General features: G+C 41.8%; 2 protein-coding genes across 2 annotated transcripts in view; one reads left to right on the top strand and one right to left on the bottom strand.

The window, feature by feature from the left end:
• The window catches only part of ITGA4 (integrin subunit alpha 4), a 62478-nt gene extending 48603 nt beyond the window's left edge, over positions 1-13875 (top strand). Inside the window, exons 19-28 of the mRNA XM_083496006.1 lie at positions 56-154; positions 2063-2142; positions 2510-2599; positions 4540-4630; positions 5935-6042; positions 6901-7020; positions 9701-9820; positions 10130-10228; positions 10637-10756; positions 11911-13875. Coding sequence (XP_083352132.1) covers positions 56-154; positions 2063-2142; positions 2510-2599; positions 4540-4630; positions 5935-6042; positions 6901-7020; positions 9701-9820; positions 10130-10228; positions 10637-10756; positions 11911-12018 — 1035 coding nt within the window. The 3' untranslated portion in view covers positions 12019-13875. The remainder of the gene's footprint in view (positions 1-55; positions 155-2062; positions 2143-2509; positions 2600-4539; positions 4631-5934; positions 6043-6900; positions 7021-9700; positions 9821-10129; positions 10229-10636; positions 10757-11910) is intronic.
• Positions 13485-19634, bottom strand: part of CERKL (CERK like autophagy regulator) — a 40169-nt gene continuing 34019 nt past the window's right edge. The window contains exons 11-14 of the mRNA XM_083496600.1: positions 18154-18250; positions 16654-16826; positions 14686-15134; positions 13485-14354 (exon numbers count right to left, since the gene is read on the bottom strand). Of these exons, the coding sequence (XP_083352726.1) occupies positions 15053-15134; positions 16654-16826; positions 18154-18250 (352 nt within the window). The 3' untranslated portion in view covers positions 13485-14354; positions 14686-15052. The remainder of the gene's footprint in view (positions 14355-14685; positions 15135-16653; positions 16827-18153; positions 18251-19634) is intronic.

The following is a 19634-nucleotide window of genomic DNA, read 5'->3' as shown; positions in this document are numbered from 1 at the left end:
ATATGTACTTTGGCAAAACATCCATATTCCTGCTTCTTGTACATTGTTACCACAGGAGGAATCCCAAATACATTGTGAAGTGTCGGAAACAGAAAGTCATGCGGTGAGACTTGACTGCAGTGTGGGGCATTTATATGTAGATCACCTGTCAAAGGTAAAATTAAATATCAACTTTTAAAAATATATATATTGTACTTTCTTTGGCATCATTTACATTGGGGTGGGGAACTTATGACCCTCCAGATGAAGTTGGACTAAAACTCCCATTATATCCCTGACTGGCCATGCTGACTGGAGCTGATAGGAGTCCAAAAACATCTGGAGAGCCACAGGTTCCCCACGCCTAACTTACACCAAAGAACACACCTTGTGTCCTATGGCAATGGAACAGACACATGCATGTGTTTTTCTTAAGTGCCCTTTTGATGATTAACTAATAGCCTTGCAGTTAGGATCTGTGTCAGCACACATTTGAAAATAGAATCATAGACATGGAAGGGACCACTGGGATCATCCAGTCCCCTGCGATGCAGGAATATTTTGCCCAACGTGAGGCTTGAACCCACAACCCTGAGATTAAGAGTCTCCTGCTCTACCATCTGAGCTAGCCCAGAGCTCACACCTCTCTGGAAACAGAGTTCTTTGGAGAACTAAAAACTGTAGACAAGCTGGCAATGTCAAAATGAAGCATTCATGGGTGACAAGCATGGCAGTCAATAGGATTCTGCCAGCATATGTAGTACTTTGGGGATTGTTTGCCAGGGAGATTCTTAAACTATTTTGGCCTAAGGGCTTCACTCACCCTTGCCCAAACCTCTCCCACAGCCAAGTGCCAGTGGTGGCTGTGATCAGAAGTGGGTGTGGCCACTCCACAACACACTCTTGAAGACACACCACATGTTACACACTCAGCTCACACACATTACATGGGCATGCACACACAGAGGTGTGTGGACAGGCACAACGCCTCCCCTAGCATCTCGACTGTATTGTGCACATCACCAGAACAGAAGTGGAGTTTTCCTCCTCATCACGTTCCTAGGCTGGGTAGGTAAAGGTAAAGGTAAAGGTAAAGGGACCCCTGACCATTAGGTCCAGTTGTGGCTGACTCTGGGGTTGCAGCACTCATCTTGCCTTATTGGCTGAGGGAGCCGGCGTACAGCTTCCGGCTCATGTGGCCAGCATGACTAAGCCGCTTCTGGTGAACCAGAGCACAACACGGAAAAGCCGTTTACCTTCCTGCCAGAGCGGTACCTATTTATATACTTGCACTTTGAGGTGCTTTCGAACTGCTAGGTTGGCAGGAGCTGGGACTGAACAATGGGAACTCACCCCATCGTGGGGATGCGAACCGCCAACCTTCCAATCAGTAAGCCCTAGGCTCAGTGGTTTAGACCACAGTGCCACCTGCGTAGAGAAGTTTAAAACAGTAGCCACAATGTTTTCCCTCACCCAGCTCAATTTGCCATCAGCAGCAGTGCTGAACAAAGTACCTCCCGCTTCTCAGTGCTGTCACTCAGAGTTGATTGGAGTGTTCTGATGTTTCCAGAGAGCTTGGCCATCACCAGCACTTGGGAAACAGCTGAACAAATCATTTCTCTAAGTGCCCCCATCTTTTTTCAGTAGCAGCAGGAAGAGGAGAGGCATTCAGCACTGCTGCCAGTGGTGAAATGGGTGCTGGTAGTGGGGCAGTTAAAACGAAAGCAAGAAAACCCTCTGCAAGCCAGTTCTGGTCCAAAATGTGGTGGCTTACCACTCCTGGTTTACCATGTGCTGTGGACTTGATCAAATGGATGAGCCACAAAAATGCAGCTTGCCTGGACAGCAAGTCAGACTGAACATAACAATTATTCTAAGCACACTTGCTAGGAAACGAATTCAGTAGTACCCATTTCCCAGCGGGTGCATAGAAGACTGGGCTGATGATTAAATGAGTTACAAAGGCAGTATGCAGTTCAAATGCCAATAATATAATTTCTACTGATATTACTAATATAGTATGCTTGCTGATAGAATACAGATGCATTCGTTTAAACCCTAAAGCATTTCATTTACTCCACAGATGGATTTCAGTTTTGGGTTGGATGCAAGCTCGCTTAGCAGGGCAGGAGATGACCTCAGCATCAGCATTAACGCAACCTGGTAAGTGCTGTTTGCTACAGACTGCCGTTTTAGACTAATATTGTCTCTGCATTTGAATGGCAGAACCGGGAATTACACAAGGAGTTGCTGAAGCATGGAAAGCATATATTACATAATGTGCAAAAGTCCTAACAAAAACCAAATAAAACCTGTTTTTAGTAGTTTGGTTGCAAAAATAAGACTTTAGGTAAATTGCAGTGGAAATGTGCTTAACTCTTTCACTCAGACCAATAGGACGTCTTGGGTTGGCTCATGCTCTCTCTTAGTGATACTAAGTGTGCAGTTCAGAAAACTTTATCTAACCAAATCTGATCTTGTGTGTTGTGCATGTGTTGTGATACACTGTAATCTTTGTTTCCTCCCATAGTGAAAATGAACTGGGCACTGACATATTGTTGGATAACAGCCTAATTTTAACATTGCCTCAGAAGCACGAGGTTGAGCTGAGTGTTCATGGGTAAGCTAATGAATGTTCAAGTGTGTATCTAGAGCTGATAATGAACTGCTGCAATCAGGGTTTTGAGGAAGACAGCATGAACCCTTTCTAGAGTCCAGCAGGTTTTTGGATAAGGTGGTTTAAACCACCTTCATATTTCTGGGAGCAAAATATGAATCCCTGTGGCCCATGTGTGAGGGCTGAATAACAAAATGATTGGCTGGGTGCCTGGATTCAAAATGTGGGGTTCAGCAGACTCTTCAGCAGGAGAGAGTCCCAATGGGCAGAATTTAAACTCACAAAGTCAAGCAGCACAGTGAAGCCTAAGGAGTGTAGGCTGTTAAACCTTTTGCATAACCCATTTAGTCTACTTGCAAAGCGCTCCTCTATTTCTACCCCTCTTGCAATGAGCAAGCCACACAGTGTTAAGTAAGTTTAAAAATGCTTTACTTATAGATTCAAAGGTCTCGTTCATGAATTTATTTAAGCAGAAGCAAGGAGAACATGGGCAGAATACTCTTGGGTAGAAAATGCAGAAATATGGTTTCAAACATGTATTCTAAGCTTATTACAAAGCTTTGCCATATCTGCCTTGGTCAGTTACATGGCACGGAGAGAGAAGGAACAAGAAGAGGCTTCACTTCCTCTCTCATCAGGGAAGAGGGAGCATGACTTAACTGAGTCTATGAACCCCTTCATGTACTGAGTCTTAACCCCTTCATGTGCTAACTAGTTCTTATGAATAGTTCTGTTTGACTTCCATCTCCCACATCATTTCCATGCCTTTAGGATTTCACTGTCAGTGTTTCTGCAATCTTGTTACCTTTTCATGGCTTAGAAACTCTCAGAAGAGCTTAGAATATTGAGCTATTTGGGAGATGGGGTACTCTTAACAAACAAGGGCAGATGGGCGACGGAATGCAGTTGAAACAGGAAGCCTCTGTAAGTAGAGGGACCAGAGGGTTTATGAAAGGGAAGAGAGACTGGATGGTAGAACATCCAGAAGGCCTCCAGTTCAGTCACCGGCATCTCCAGCTAGGGCAGGAAAAGAATTCTCTTTGAAATCCTAGAGAGGCACCACCATCCAGTGTAGAGAATGGCTGATTACCCCCTTTCCCGGGTGGGGCGGAGGTTGCGGCTCCTTGCATTCTGTGGCCATCCATGCTAGCCAGGGCACATGTGTCCAGCTGGCAATTTGGGGGATTTCCCCAGCTGCAGAGTGGGCTGAGACAGGCCAGTCGGAGCCCCCCTCAATTGGTCAGTGCCTCACTGGCTGAGCGGGATTGCCTCCTTGCCTGCCCAGTCAGCAAGCAGTGCATAAACACCAGCTGTGCCCGACTCCCTCAGCACAGTTGGCAGAAGAGCCTGCCATCCTAGAGTTGGAGACCCTGTTATACTTGCCTCTTGCAGGCAGCTAAAGGTAAAGTAAAGGGACCCCTGACTGTTAGGTCCAGTCGTGACCGACTCTGGAGTTGCGGCGCTCATCTCGCTTTACTGGCCAAGGGAGCTGGCGTACAGCTGCTGGGTCATGTGGCCAGCATGACTAAGCCACTTCCAGCAAACCAGAGCAGCGCACGGAAATGCCGTTTAACTTCCCGCTTGAGCGGTACCTATCTACTTGCACTACCTATTTATCTACTTGCACTTTGATGTGATTTCGAACTGCTAGGTTGGCAGGAGCAGGGACTGAGCAATGGGAGCTCTCCACGTCATGGGGATTTGAACCACCGACCTTCTGATCGGCAATTCGTAGGCTCTGTGGTTTAACCGACAGCACCACCCACGTCCCAGCTACTATAACTAGAATTAGGCTGCCTGTGAGCTGACTTCCATTCTTATGACCTGGGATTCCAGATGTGTAGCAAATGGTACTTAAGGAAGCTAATTGACAATGGATGCACTGGTAATGATTTCATCAAGATTTATTTTCTATCATTTCTTTTGGGAAACACTTTTTGTAGATCTGTATCTCCATCATCATTTGTTTATGGACCCAGTGAGGAAAATTCACCAGTTACCTGCATAAAGGAGACGATAAACTTCACTTTCCATGTAAGAGATATTTCTTACAGACACATTTTCTGTTCTCGGCGCTTTCAAAAAGTGAATTAAATGAAATTTATCACTTCATGGGGAGGGGGGCTTTTCCTTGTAGGTTTAGCTGATTTCAATAAAGCTAGACACTCTCTGAGCCAGTAAGGCTATACCTGAGGTGCCTCTTTCAATGATATCTCCTTGGATTATTCTTGGAACACAATTCCTTCAATAGTTCCCCAGATGAAAAATTAACTGTTCTGTCAAAGTTGCTTTCTAAGGTTAAGTAATAAAAACATGCAGTTTTGCCATTATTCCAGTTACAAATATGGTGGTTGAAAAGGCCACATTTGCACTGAGCAAAACACAGAATAATTCTGCGGGGGGGGGGGGGCTTAAAAGGGGTGTGTGGACTCCTATATAGCCCCAGAATGATTTAATTTTGAGATAGCGAGAAAAATAGAATGTATATTGTGACGAGACGAGTTGTAGCCCCTGCACCATGAGAGGGAAAGGAGGCAAGCAAATCAGCCAAACCTCTTCCTGCTCACTACTGCCACTAAGTGGATCTCTGCTCACCCCCTCCCACCTCACCCTCTGGATTCCTTCCCTAAACAGCTCTTTAACCCTTTGGATTTTTAACTGACCCAACCTTAACTTCCTACACCAAGTAGACGTATGACGCATTAGGCATGGGGTGCATTAATAATTATTGAATTTTGTGCCACCCTTCTTCCCAAAGGTCGCTTCCTGAAAAGGTGGCTTCCTGATTTACAGGGGCAAACTCTTTTTAAATGTCCCTTGGGACAGGGGAAAAAACATTGTCCACAAGGCCTCAATGGAGACATTAAAGAATTTAATGTAGCTGTGTTGTGACAGTAGTGTGTCCATTCCACCTCCTAATTTTTCTCCTTCCAAAAAGAAGTCCAGAGCAGTAGGTACAGAATGCTGACGGGCTGTTGTAGGAGGGAGGAAAACTGGGAGTGGCGGGGAAGAGAGACACACAGAGTAGCTGGAATCCTGAACAGCACTTTCAAACAGCAACATTTTGTCGCAGGCCGCTACTCCTACTTGTATAATCTCTGATCATCATTTCTCCTTCAAATTTACCTCATTTCTGGAAGTCTTATGATGGCTCACCTCCTTTAAAAATGATTTGAAACATAAGATATATAAGCCTTTTAATATAAAACTTGGATACGTGAACATATCTTTCAAATGTTTCAGAGAGCAAAAATAGCAGGTATTATGTAAGTTAAGAGTCTGGTTTGATTTCCAGTTTCAGATGAGATTCTACCATAATTGTGTTCTTTACTCCTTAGGTCAGCAATCCAGGACTAAGTATGGCTCCTGGTGTAAGCCTGGTGATACAGATACCCAATTCTTTTGTTCCTAGAGAAATCAAGTTGTTTAATATTCTGGATGTCCAGGTATGCCTGGTTTACTCTATGTATGGCAAGTAGGAAGGTTGTATCAAAGCAGTAAAATACTGAGAAGTTTGCAGCTGTGCAACCAGTAGGGACTGGGCTGCTGTGTCACACAAGACATCTTTCATGTCAGCTGTACAGGTGCAAAGATCTGCATGTGTCAGACATCCTGAGTCACCCAGTTGTGTCCATCCACTTTGTGTCCTTTCCATAGCCATAAAACACAGCTTGGTAAATAGTTGTTTAAAATCCCACCAGTAAGGACTGAACATTCTCCTCCAGCTGCCTCATCCCTATTAGCTGCGGTGGCACAGAGCCCACATATCAGCTAGTTTGGCCCTACATTTATTTACAAACCCACCCCCCCACACCCTTCAGCATAGTTTGAGGAAAAGATGGGGCAAATTTAGCCATGGATAAAGGTTATACGCTGGACCCATTCTCTCTCTCTCTCTCTCTCTCTTTCTCTCTCTCTCTCCAAAGCTATCTGTATTAAAACTTATGCTTTAGTTGAGATTCCTCCATTGCAGAGGGTTGGACGGGATGACCCTCTGGGTCCCTTCCAACCCTACAATTCCATGATTCTATTATTTAAAGGACTATTAAAAACAATGTGGTTTGGTCCATTGAGTTCAGTAGAGTTTATGAGCAGACAGGGTTAGGATTGCAGCTTAAATGTGTTTATAGAGTAAAGGTGTGCACAAGGGGCAGTAATTCAACTCAGAGAAGGCCTATTGGAATAAATGAATATTTTAGCCATGTCCATTAATGTCAGTGAGTCTACTCTTGAGTAGGACTAGTGTGGACCACCACCCAAGGTTTAGAAACTACAATCTAATTTTGCTTTTGTTCCTTTTTTAGACGACTGATGGAAACTGTACATACACGAAGTATATAAGAGACTGTAATGTGCCAGAGACAAATGGAAATATATTGCAAGATCTCATTACATTCTTTACGAAGCTTGATAAGAGGGGGCTGGTAATTTCTTGACTTTATTCAATCAATTTTGTTAGAGAGATGGGTTTGAATCCAGAATGTCCATGAGCAGAATCCATTCATGGGATGCTACCAATGGAAGAGGAAGACATTGTCTCTTGCATCCCTGTAGCCCCTTTAAAGCTGTTGTAAAAGATTTGAGGAAAGGGCTGCAGAGGGGAGGGGGAATTGGTAAAAATAATTTCCCACCCTGTTCTTCCTTTCCTGGATCTCAGTCCCTTCTATTTGCAGGAGCGGACACTCTGGATCCATTATGACTTCCTATTCCACAATTTTATATTGCATGTTCATATTAATTAGATGAGCACATTTTGGTATCAGAAAACTGGGTTTGATCATGTATGGAAGAAAGAGGTGTTTGTGGCAAGACTGGGGTACATAATAGTTAAAATAGTAAACTTTGGACATAAAAAAGCAAAGCATAAGAAAAGATGGTGCTTATGCTTCAGCAGCTTCTGATGGCGAATGTGAGCTGTGAAAAGAATTAACAAAATGAGAACCAGAGCTTCATTTTGAAGCATTTTAAAATCAATTAAGGATTGAAATCAAGATTCCTCAAAACATCGCAAGTTGGTCATACATTTAATTAATCCCTTCAAAGTGGTGAGAGCCAGATAATGAGTTTACTCAGACCCTGTAAATGGTATGCTGGAACTGTAGAATATTGAACTTCCTAACCTTTTGTGATGTGGGTAGCGCTGTGGTCTAAACCTCAGAGCCTAGGGCTTGCTGATCAGAAGGTCGGCAGTTCGAATCCCCGCGACAGGGTGAGCTCCCGTTGTTCGGTCCCAGCTCCTGCCCACCTAGCATTCAAAAGCACATCAAAGTGCAAGTAGATAAATAGGTACTGCTCCAGCTAGAAGGTAAATGGTGTTTCCGTGCGCTGCTCTGGTTTGCCAGAAGTGGCTTAGTCATACTGGCCACATGACCCGGAAGCTGTCTGCAGACAAACGCTGGCTCCCTCGGCCTATAGAGCGAGATGAGCGCCGCAACCCCAGAGTCGTCTGCAACTGGACCTAATGGTCAGGGGTACCTTTACCTTTAACCTTTTGTGACACCTTTTTTCTTTTTTTAAAAGGAAGGTGTAATCAACACACAAACAAGTTTTAAAAATCCTTGGTTGCTGATTTCTGCATGTTTTGCTTTTTGCATTTAAGTGGTTTTTAAAGCTGCAGGCCTGCCAGCCACTTTGGCTATATAAATATACTGAAAAACCCAGTCATATTTAGGGCTTTAGTAACTGCCATGTAGGGACGTGCCATAATATCTAAAATCATGTTGCTGTCCATATGTTCCCTGTTTATCCTCTAAAAGTAACATCCCTCCAGCTATCTGCAGTAGCTAGCAATGGCAGGAAGGCAGGTTTATGTCTCTCTTGACAATAGTCCTTAATATGCTGTAGCAAGGGACTCTGGGTAGTCCTGGCTCATCTGCTGCCTGTCTGGAAAGCCCCCTGTGTGGCTATTCTGTTTCCAATCCCTGCATCCACATCTTAACAGTACCCATGCTTTTAGCTTCCTCGGTGAATGTGATGGGTCTGGTTCCCAGCTCTGGTGCAAAGCGAAGGAAGCACTCAAACTCCATGTAGCCAAGTTTCCCTACGTGGCCAAACAGTAAATGCAATGTATCTACCATAAATGGCTTGACATTTGCAATATTCATTAAACTGGTGTTTCAAAATTAAGCTAACACTGGGGCATCCATGTCTGAGGCACTTTTGGCATAACCCCTGGTGCTTCAGAAATGTTTTGTGAGAAAGATCAGAAAGTTGGTGTCTAAATCAGCCCAACTATGGTTAAGAAATCACACTGCCTCTTCTTCCATGCGTAAGTTCCCCACTTCTCCCCTTTAAGGAGGTGTAATCAGAATATGTAAACCAACTTTTATAACTTTGGTTGCAAACTTTGCTTCAAAGCTAACCATGGTTAGCTCCAGGGGAGGGGAAGAGGAATGTGTGTTGTATTCAGTCTCCAAACCACGATTTTAGGAGATGGAGAACCTTATGTGTGGATGAGGCCTTCATCAGAAGTTTACCAAAACACTGAAATCCCTGGGAAGGAGGGAAGCTTAGTGGTAGATCATCTGCTGTGCAATCAGAAGGTCTCATGTTCAACCCAATCACCATCAGATAGGACCAGGAGAAAATCCAGCTTTGTGGGGATAGATAAAAATGACAAAACCACATTTGTGGATGCATCTAAAAAAGCTATATTCTAGCAAGCTAGCAAGAGAAATAGTGCGGAAAGATTTAGAACAATGAACAGCATTACTGGTAGCCTTTTATGAGAAACAGCATAACCAGGCAAGTCCTTGCTGAAACTTTTCCAAGCAAACTCCAAAGTAACAGAAGCAGAAAGAATTGTAGCCTATCTCCAAATGTCTCTGAAACTGTGACAATTGCTCAGAGAAACTTGTTGACCAGTGGCGTAGTGTGGGTTGTCAGCACCCGGGGCAAGGCAAGTAATTTGCGCCCCCTAACCCATGGATTTGCGCCCCCTAACCCTAACCCCCAGATGTTGCGCCCGGTGCGGCCGGCCCCCCCTGCACCCCCCACGCTACGCCACTGTTGTTGACCCCTGCATAAGGCTGGTCAGTCTATTTAAAAAATAAATAAATAGCTGTGTATAAGTTGCATCTCATACAATTTTTCTTTCTTCTGAAGTACTGTATGAAAGATGACTCACTCTGTTTGCAAATATTTTGCAATTTTGGAAACATGGAAAACGGGAAAGAAGCAACTGTTCACGTTCAGCTGGAAGCAACTCCTTCAGTGTTGAATATGGTAAATATTTTCATCTTTGAATAATCGTAATTAAATGCATTTACCCAAGGGTCAGAAGCCTCACAAAGAGCAAAATCCATTAATGGTTTTGTGCTTATAAGACTCACTAATTTCAGTGGCAGGGACTAAAGCATGTGCTTAATTTCTTCCTCCCTCCCGCTCAAATCCATGGGACTTGAAAAGGGCTTAACATTGCCCGCATGGCCTAAGTGGGTTCCTGAGCCTATATTTATAAATTCAATTTAACATTTCATAGTGTCATTTGTGTGTTCCCTCCAAGTGGTATAAACCTATCTTTTAAAAAAACAGGATGCAGCTTCTGCACTTACATTTGAAGTAAAAGCGAGTGTCTCAGCAGATCAGAATCCTAAAGTCATTGAACTGCACAAGGACAAGCAAACTACATATGTAAGTATTTTTAAACACAGCATTTGATTGGGGAAGCAGTATTTAGGCCAGTCGCATGCGAGCTTCATTCAGGTGGTCCATGATGTGTCTGTAAAAATACAATCAACACACAGCCGTTGCTACAACAGGGACAAAAATGGTTAAGCGACCCGGCAAACCCTTAGCTGTTTTCAGCTGGGAAAAAGTTCATCTGGTTGTGCTGATGGAAGTTCACCATGGTGTTTCTTCTTTCTGTGCTCCTCCTAGCTGCCGTTCCTCCTCTGGTCACTGCTGTGGATACAAAACCTGACTGTCTAATTTATACACCCTGAAGGATACAAGCCATATGAGTTCGTGTGTATGAGAAACCTGGTACAGTCTCTATAGAATCCTTGATGGTTAACTTCTGAATGTTCTTTATTTGTGCAGGTCATTCTGGAGGGACTTCATAACCAAATACCAAAACCTAGTGTAACAATGTTACTCATTGGACTGGGTTCCCTAGTTGGAATTGCTTTGCTTTTGATTCTTGCATATATTTTATGGAAAGTAAGTACTGCAGATTTAATTCATACATCTATTTGCTTTTTGGACTGTTTTCCCCCCTAGATCTCATCACAATGGAAGTGTCACAATTGCTTCCCCACTGCCCACAAATTTATTCTAAAGTGCAGCTTTTATATTCATTTTTTTTAAAGTTCTTTTTTTCATCGGAGGGAGGCTTTGGTCATTACATGGGTTAAGGAATGAGAAGTTTTTCTTCCCTGGAAAAGCTCCCACTTTTATTTCTAAAAAGAGTCATTGATAAGTTATCACATTTGCAGAGCCAGACTTTTGGAGTAAAGTTAGGCAACAAAGCCTTTAACTCATTTCTATCTTACCAAATAATGGCCTTTGATGCATGATAGACATCCTGCAGTTTACAGTGCCATTTGTGTTGGCACTGTTGTGATTATTTATTGGCAACAGCTGAAGAGAATGCTTTCTGGAAACGGATAGTGCTACTTCCTGAACAGCCACCCCCAAAATTTCCTTTTTGTTTAAATCATGTGGCCCCTTCAGCTGTTGTTGGACTCTATATCCCATTAGCAACCGTCAGTGGGAGTTGCAGTCCAGGAACATCTGGGGAGGGCACACATTAGTTACAGTGTTAGAAACTGATATATGAAAGCTAGGAGCTAAATGGCACCTTAAACCTAGGTTATAGGCGCAAAAATGGAATGTCTAGGCACACTTTTTTATAAGAATACAAAGCTGAAAATGAATGAACTGCAGCTAAAATATGTTCATTTTTCACATGGTCTGCTCTAGTCCTTCCCCTGCCCACCCCCCTAATATTCTTAAGAGGGTCTCTTCTCCAGTCTTCACAGAGTAGCTGGAAGTGGAGAGGCAGAAAAAGGTCCTCCTTTCCTTTCACTCTGCAGTTTTAATCTGAAATCTTAGGTGTAGCACTGCACCCAGAGCTCAGAAACTGCTTGCATTAATGAAATTCCCTGTTGCAAAATGCACCTAGAGCAATGGGAATTTCGAACACTAATTAGTTAGCTCAGCTTTGGAAGAGGACTCTGCTTACACAGACAATTGCAGTGGAAGAGGGCTCTGTCCACACAGATAAGCAGAGATACTACTGTATAGTAGAATTGTAGATTTTATTTTTTAGTTGCCAACATCTTCTTCATAGGTTCTGAAATTGTGTCTTCTAGGTTGGTTTCTTTACAAGAAAATATAAACTTCTTCCTCAAGAACAGAATGGAAGGGAAAGCTGGAGCTTTATAAACAGCAAACAAGAGGACACCAGTGACAATGATTAAAAGTTTTTCTACATAGTACATGGATAATATTTTTTTTAATTGAAGGCACCATTTGCAAGAATTGACATGTCATAAATCCTTGCCATAGATATATCCAAGTGAAAAGAAAGATTTCACTTTTCTCAGCTTCCTACAATACAAATCGTAGAATGTTTGAAGAAAAATGGCAAATATAAGCGAGACCACCAAAGATGAAGAAAAACCAGCGAAAACACTATGAAAGAGCTACTACTTGCTAAAACGAATTTTGGCCAGTTGAATCATACTTGAATTAAGAGTGCATAGCTCCACTGCCCAGGGATTCAGCTGAATATAGAAAAAGGAACAACATTATGAACAGGCTTGGGATGCAGCAACCAACAGTACCTTTTTATATGATTAAAAACGCACACCCTTCGCCCCCCCTCATCTTCATCAGAGCTTATCTAATGTACATCTGCATGAAAGGGGGCCCTACTAAATTAGATGAATTTGGTCATCTGTACAATCACTGTATGGCCTTTGTCTTTCCCGTATTATCGTGGACTTTTAGGGCTACAAACAAATAGGGCATTTTTCCAGGGCAAACCTGGACCCAAGACGCAACATGAGCACAGCTGTTTCACCCTCCTCTATACCCCAGCATATGCATGTGAAATTGATATTTGTGCCACAACACAGCATCTACTTTCTGAAGGTGACAGTGGTTTAGGAGTACAGTGGTACCTCGGGTTACTTAATTCATTCCGGAGGTCCATTCTTAACCTGAAACTGTTCTTAACCTGAAGCACCACTTTAGCTAATGGGGCCTCCTGCTGCTGCTGCACCGCCGCCGCGCGATTTCTGTTCACATCCTGAAGCAAAGTTCTTAACCCAAGGTACTATTTCTGGGCTAGCGGAGTCTGTAACCTGAAGCACCTGTAACCTAAAGCGTATGTAACCCGAGGTACCACTGTAAATCCAAGCCCTGGGCCCTTTCCCTGGTGATGGTGGATGAGATCCAGCACAGGATTTTGAGATGGCCCTGTCCCCAAACTCCCTCATTTCAGGGTTTCTGCTGGCTACCCCTAAAAGGAGAGGTTTCCATCTCTCCAGCATTTCAGAAGCTTGGATAGGTCTGCCCCTTATGAAACTCAAGACTGCAGGATCCTTTGCGAATAGGAGTTTCCATTCACAAGGCAGCTGCCTCAACACCTATGCGGAGCTCACCTTCTGTGAACTGAAGCTGCATGTGTTCATGGAACAAAATCATCAGAACCAGGAATCTATTATATATATATTTTTTAATGTGCAGTCTTTAGATTCCAGTTTGCTAGATTTTTTTTTTGTAGCTATATCCAATTAGAGCATCCAAATTAATATTATATTGAAGTAATTCTTCTCCCACTGACTTCTTTGATTGATCAGCAGTCGTATTCCTTCTATTCTATTTATTTTGTTTAAGAGCAGGTTTATATAAGGAAGTCTGAAATTATATTTAGAGCAGATTTTGTTGTTCAATATATTTTAATTCTCATCTTTTAAAATAGGGTTCGAGACATAGGTGAAACACTGCACTTTAACCCCCAAATCATTGTGCTGTCACAAAGTATACCTCAAAGTTTAAAACAGCATTATACACTCTGAAACATAACACAAAAGTGAACTGGATCTACATTTTTTACCAATTCAATGACGCACAAATATTTAGAAAGTTGTCATAATTTAACTTACAAACAAGGATAAAAGTGTCGTTATGAAAATAACAATAAAAGTTTGCATACAAATAGGATCTGATACCATGTCAGTTCAAAATGCTCTGCCAGTTAAAAATAACTAAATCCACATATCATTTGTAACTGCTCAGAGTCCAACTTCAATAAATTCACTTTTTTTGTATTTGAAGTATTTGTCAAATTATTCCAGAATACTTAGGAGAAGTAGGAATTACACTAAAATACTTACTTGGCAAGATTAGTTTTGTTGACTCGCCCCCACCTTGAAGATTACTGGTGCAATCATATTCAATAAGAAGAAAATCCTACTGTATTCAAGTGGACTTACTCTCAGGTAAGCATGCACAGGAATGCAGCCAAAAGGTGCAAGTACAGTTATGCTATAACATGTTTACTCAACTGTAATTGGCTCTTACAGGGCCACAATCAAAAAATAAGCATTTTTCTTAATTATTTGCTTTAGGGAGGGACTGAAGATGGCATAAAGTTTAAGAGTCTTCTTAAATGTTTAATGGAACACACTTTTTTCAGCAGTACTGAAATGTGCAGAATGGTTTGCAGAACTGAAACAATGGAAGTCATAAAAAGTAATGGGAAAAGCTAGACTCACTGAGCAATGCATGGGAGCTTGGATGAAGAATGCTACCCAAATCAAATCAAATATCTTTAATACAGTCAATGACCAGGAAACAATTTATAAAATATGACATTAAGAGTAATATTGTGCTAGAAGTAGCGGTAAAAATATGGCCAATTCTCAGAGTTGGTGCTTATATTTATGACCAGGTTTCGAGTTTTAAGTTTTTAAAATTCAATTCAGGAGTCGCTACTGTTTAATATCGTTCCTTCGATGTTTACAGTTTGGACTCCTTTGTAGACATCATTGCTCGTCTTATTCTTGTTGCAATGTAACAGTACTTTGCCACGGACCTGTTGATTTCGGGCTCTTTGTCAGCTAAGAGGTGAAGAATGCTACCCTGCCTAAAGTGTGCTTAGGTGGAGAGGCTTAAATGTTCTGCCTACTGCCACTTTGAAAGAAGCAGAAAAACAGCCACAGAACCCAATTTCCAGGGCCTCTCTCTTCTGGTGAAGGGCACACACAAACCCACATCCTCCCACGCCTTCCTTATCTGAGTAGCGTATCCCTGCAGCCCCTCTCCTCAGTCTCTGAAAAATGTCAATCAAGTATATAAAAATCATTCAGTTTTCCTGCAGAAATAAGTATGTGTTGGGGATTTGCTTCATCCAAGCTTGGGTTTCAATCTGCATCAGTCATATCCTATACAACTGAGTTGTTCGATTTAGCAGCAAAATCCATAATTTCTCTTCCTAGATTGTTTCTAAAGACAGCTGCATGATCCTTTTGGATTATCCACTGCATCAACACTCTTGCCATATAGATTAATTAATTGGGGATGTAGCCTGGTAATAGGAAGAAAACAGGAAATCCATTACTTCTCTGTGGTATTGCTATGGCATTTTATCTGAGCACTGATTTACACACAGGATAAACTACAGAAAATTTAAAAATCCTCTTCCTATTACAATCTAAACATTTCTCATAAAGTTACTTTCCTAGATTATATGGGTCTGCCTTAGTGCCTGGGATATTTGTGTATGGAATTAATAAGAATGGGTCATTCATTCAGCAAGCAAGCTCGGTAAAACTGAATTGACTCTGAACTATGTAGCATCACTACTAAATACAGCACAAGTGAAATTTCAAGGACAGAGATTTTGAAGTCTGTCCTTCATGAGAAGTAAACCAATGTTATCAGCTAGAACTGGAACACAGCATGAATCTCATACTGGTTTCAATGGCCTGCTGAAGGTTTTGCTATGCAATCACAACAGGCACAAGAACAGAATGCAGCAAGGAAGTAAAATCCAACTGCAATTTTGTGACATTTTCTGGCCTACAGGGCTATGCGATTTGCTTAGATATGGCCTAAAGCATTTATTAAAGAGAACAATGTATCATAAAATGATGTTGAAATGTGTCACTCAGCATTAAACTCTAGGCACATATTTCCAATGTGCATAATAAGTGATTAGTATAATGTTAAGTCTGCACTGCCCAATTCTGGCGCACTGGATACAGGCCTAATATCCACAGAACGCAGTCTGTACCCTACAAAAATTCACATGTGGTCAACAATGGCAACATACAGGTGCGAGCTGGTGTGATTCGACTTCTAGTTATTGTGAAAGCTCTCCCCATTCCATGTACGGTTCTAGATAAAGGCGGCAGAGGAAAAGGCACTGAGCAGGGTTCAGCCAGCAGCATCAGGCTGGAGTCAGAAGCAAAGACCCCAGCCAAGGATCCCAATATTACCAATGTCCCAGGAAAAAGGCAAAAGTACTTTGCTTAATGGAATACAGTGGTACCTCGGTTTAAAAGCAGTCCTGTTTATGAATGATTTGGTTTAAGAACTCCCTAAAACTGGAAATAGTGTCCTGGTTTGTGAACTTTACCTCAGTCTAAGAATGGAATCTGAACGGTGGAAGGGCACTGGCGGCAGGAGGCCTCATTAGGGAAAGAGCACCTCGGTTTAAGAATAGTTTTGGTTTAAGAACGGACTTCCGGAAAGGATTAAGTTCGCAAACCGAGGTACCACTGTAGTGGCTAAAGAAAGACTCATGCAGAAGCACAGTGTGGAATTCCAGTATTGCATTCTGTGTGTGCACCTGCAGAGCTACAATAGCATCAGGACTGTACAGAAAATGGAGCAAAAACGCAGGGATTAAGCAAAAAAAAACACATGGTTTTTGATAAACTTGCCAATTCTCTAGTTCAGAGTCTTGAACTATAGCATACTAAACTTTAAAAAGCAGAGGAACAGCAGGTATTGATTAATGGACTACTTAGGGCTTACAACAATCAATCATAATCAATCAATCAATCAATCAATCAATCGCATATCACTACACTTCACCCTACCGGACACAAACTTCCGATGGCCATTCCATTAACTCTCCATCTATATTCCATGGATAGTTCTTTTCTTCAGGATCTATGGAATTCAAGTTGTCTCTAGTGATGTGTTCCTTTCTAGTTCTTGATTGGACTTTTACCTCTTCAACAATGAAAGCTTCAACAAATGGAAAATTGAACTAACACACAAAAACAGAAGATACAATTTTGTAAATATAACAGGACATTCCCCCTCTCCTTATAGGATTGGTGTTACCTTATGCTTTCATTTCATTAAAGAAAAAAGATGGAGTAATAATCTCAAATGACTCCATAGAGTTTATCTGCATCTCCTTAAACATGTAGTTTTAAAAGCAAAAGAACCAAGAAAGCCTATGTTCCCCCTGCTCTCATGTTTCCTGCCACCGATAACTCCTAAAGAAGACTTGTCTTACCCACTTCAATAAGCTGAAGGAAAGCTCATTCTTTTCCTTTGGATTTAAAGCAGCAATGCATTGCACCAAGCCCCACATTACAGTTCACTTTATCAGCCAGAATTTGTGCCCAAAGACAATGAGCCTTAGCCTGGAGACTCAACACACTGGTCATTAATTTAGAATAGTACTTCATCCCCTGTAACTCTTGAATCCCATTTTCCAAATCTTGGGGTTGGGCAGGGAGAAACCAGCGGTCTTCCGGATGGTGTTGGGCTACAACTCTCATCATCCCAAACCATTTGCCTTGCTGGCTGAGGCTGCTGAGAGCCCCCCAAAAAATATGGATTCCCAACCCAATTTAATGTGATGTTCTTCATTGCTGAGCACTACAGAATGAATCTGGATAAGCACCAAGGCTCCAGATCTACTGAACTGGAGGAGTGCTGTGTGTCTGTGTGTTTGTGTGTGTAGATATGCACACATGTATGCACTCTCAAACATGTACATTGAAGCTTTGTGGATAAAGTGTGGTGTTTGATACTGGGTTGCCTGCTGCTTCTGTATGTTTGTCCACCTGTGCTCTGCATATAGGTGAAACTAAAAAAAAAAAAAAACCCCACCCACAAAACGTAGGGTCTCCACTTGCCCTTAATCTCAGTGAAGTCTCTGTTTAAATACAATAGTGTTTCTGGTTTACCACTCCCACCCCCACCCCCCTTTTAAAATCAGTTTAGCAGCTTTACACTCTAGTAACTCCTGTATATAAGAACCATATATAAATAACCACAACAGATGGGTGGAAATGGGCTAATCGGTATTAGTCTGATTGGTGATTTTCAAAAATCAGATAAAAGTGGGCTAATCTACTCTGACAGGAGGTTAAGTCTCCTTACCAAGGCAATACTATCTCCTGGAGCATTTACTTCCCATCTTAAAGTTTTGTCTGCTTCATCATGTTATGTTTTAGATACTCTTCCGGGAGGGAGGGGTGATGTATTGTGCACATTTCCATCTTCTGTGCCCTCTGTTGGGCACAGCGATTAAAGAAATCTAATCTAAACAAGTTTGGGTTGCAGAAGTAAACCTTTACCTGGTTTTTCACACTAGCATATCTTTTCAGGTGCTTAACAAACTCCGGACGAGAAGTGTTCCACACAACAATAAGCGCCATGCTTCCATCATTCAATCTAAAAATGGCATAGTTCAGTAAAGTATTGAATTAACACAATTATCTTTGATCTCATTGTTGACTCATTCAGAATCATCTATTTTTATTATCAGCGAGGTTACGGGTTATACTTATTTTCAGAATTAAATAATAACACAATTTTTTAAATAATGGAACTACTTCATTGGCTCCATTACTTCTACCATGCGAATATTTTAAAATTAAAATGCTCAGTCCAAGCTCCTCTACAGTGCTGAATGTCTTTCCTTCGCTCTCATTTGGGGCAGCCTTTAGTAATTGACCTGTTGTGATTTGCTTTGATAACAAAACACCCTTCTGGTAAAATCAGAGGTGGGAATAGGAAAACACTGGCACACTCTTTAGTTCTGTAAACATGTTAACCAATAGTTTCTGTTCTAAACTTCGAAGTCTCCTGTATCCGTACAATTTTGTATGTTAAAATACCATTCTAACTTTATTTCTACATGACCCTTTTTACTTTGATACTAAATCCAATGCCTGCCGCAAATTCAGCCTAGGCAAAACAGACACTCTACCCAAAATGAAAGGTAGGAGGCACTACAAGAAAGGAAAAGGAAACACATGCTGGATCAATTCCTCAACTGTATGTACAGCGGGAGTGCAATCATATGCAAGTCAGTCCCACTGGTGGCATAAGATGCTGGTGTTGTAACATGTAGTGGCAGCTACTAGCAAGTCAAACCCTTAAGGGCTTCCACTTACTTGACCTGAAGGAAATGCAGTAATTTTGTGGATTGTGGCAAGGATCCTACATTGGCCACATTGAGGAACACTAAAGAGACTGATGAGGGCCCAAAGAGTTAATTCTCACAACCAGAGTTTGATATCTACCCTGAGATTGTGAGCTCCAGTAGAAAATCTTAAAATTGCTTGTCTTCTGCACCATAAAAATCTTAAAGGTTTTGCAAATACTGCAGTCAAACTATGTCAAAGAATCTCCGATAATAAGATCTGACTGATTTACTGTCATGATGACATTACTGTAGTAACGAATACTGAAAACTGCAAAGAAAGAAAAGTATTGAAACAATCAATCAGTCAGATCTAAAGAACTAGATTTCCTATCAACAAGCCCCAGGGAGATTATTACTTGATGACTACCACTTAAGTCAGACTTGTAAACTAATTTAATCACTGTAATTATCCAATGATTATTTCTAGGTGGGTGACCTCAGCTGCCTGCTCCAAAAACTGATTACAATTCCTGAGATTAGGGAGTCAATGGTAGTCCAACTCAACTATCTTCATCCCCCCCATGAACCTCAAAGGGTCTAGACTGTTCATGACACAAGCACGCATTCTTGGGAAAGCCAAGGCATTAGAATAAGTTGTCAGAATTTAGAGACATTACTCTAATTCTG

This window comes from Podarcis liolepis (genome assembly GCF_965112155.1).
Source record: "Podarcis liolepis genome assembly, chromosome: 1".
NCBI classification, from domain to species: Eukaryota; Metazoa; Chordata; class Lepidosauria; order Squamata; family Lacertidae; genus Podarcis; species Podarcis liolepis.
This window is presented reverse-complemented; position numbering and strand designations above follow the sequence as displayed.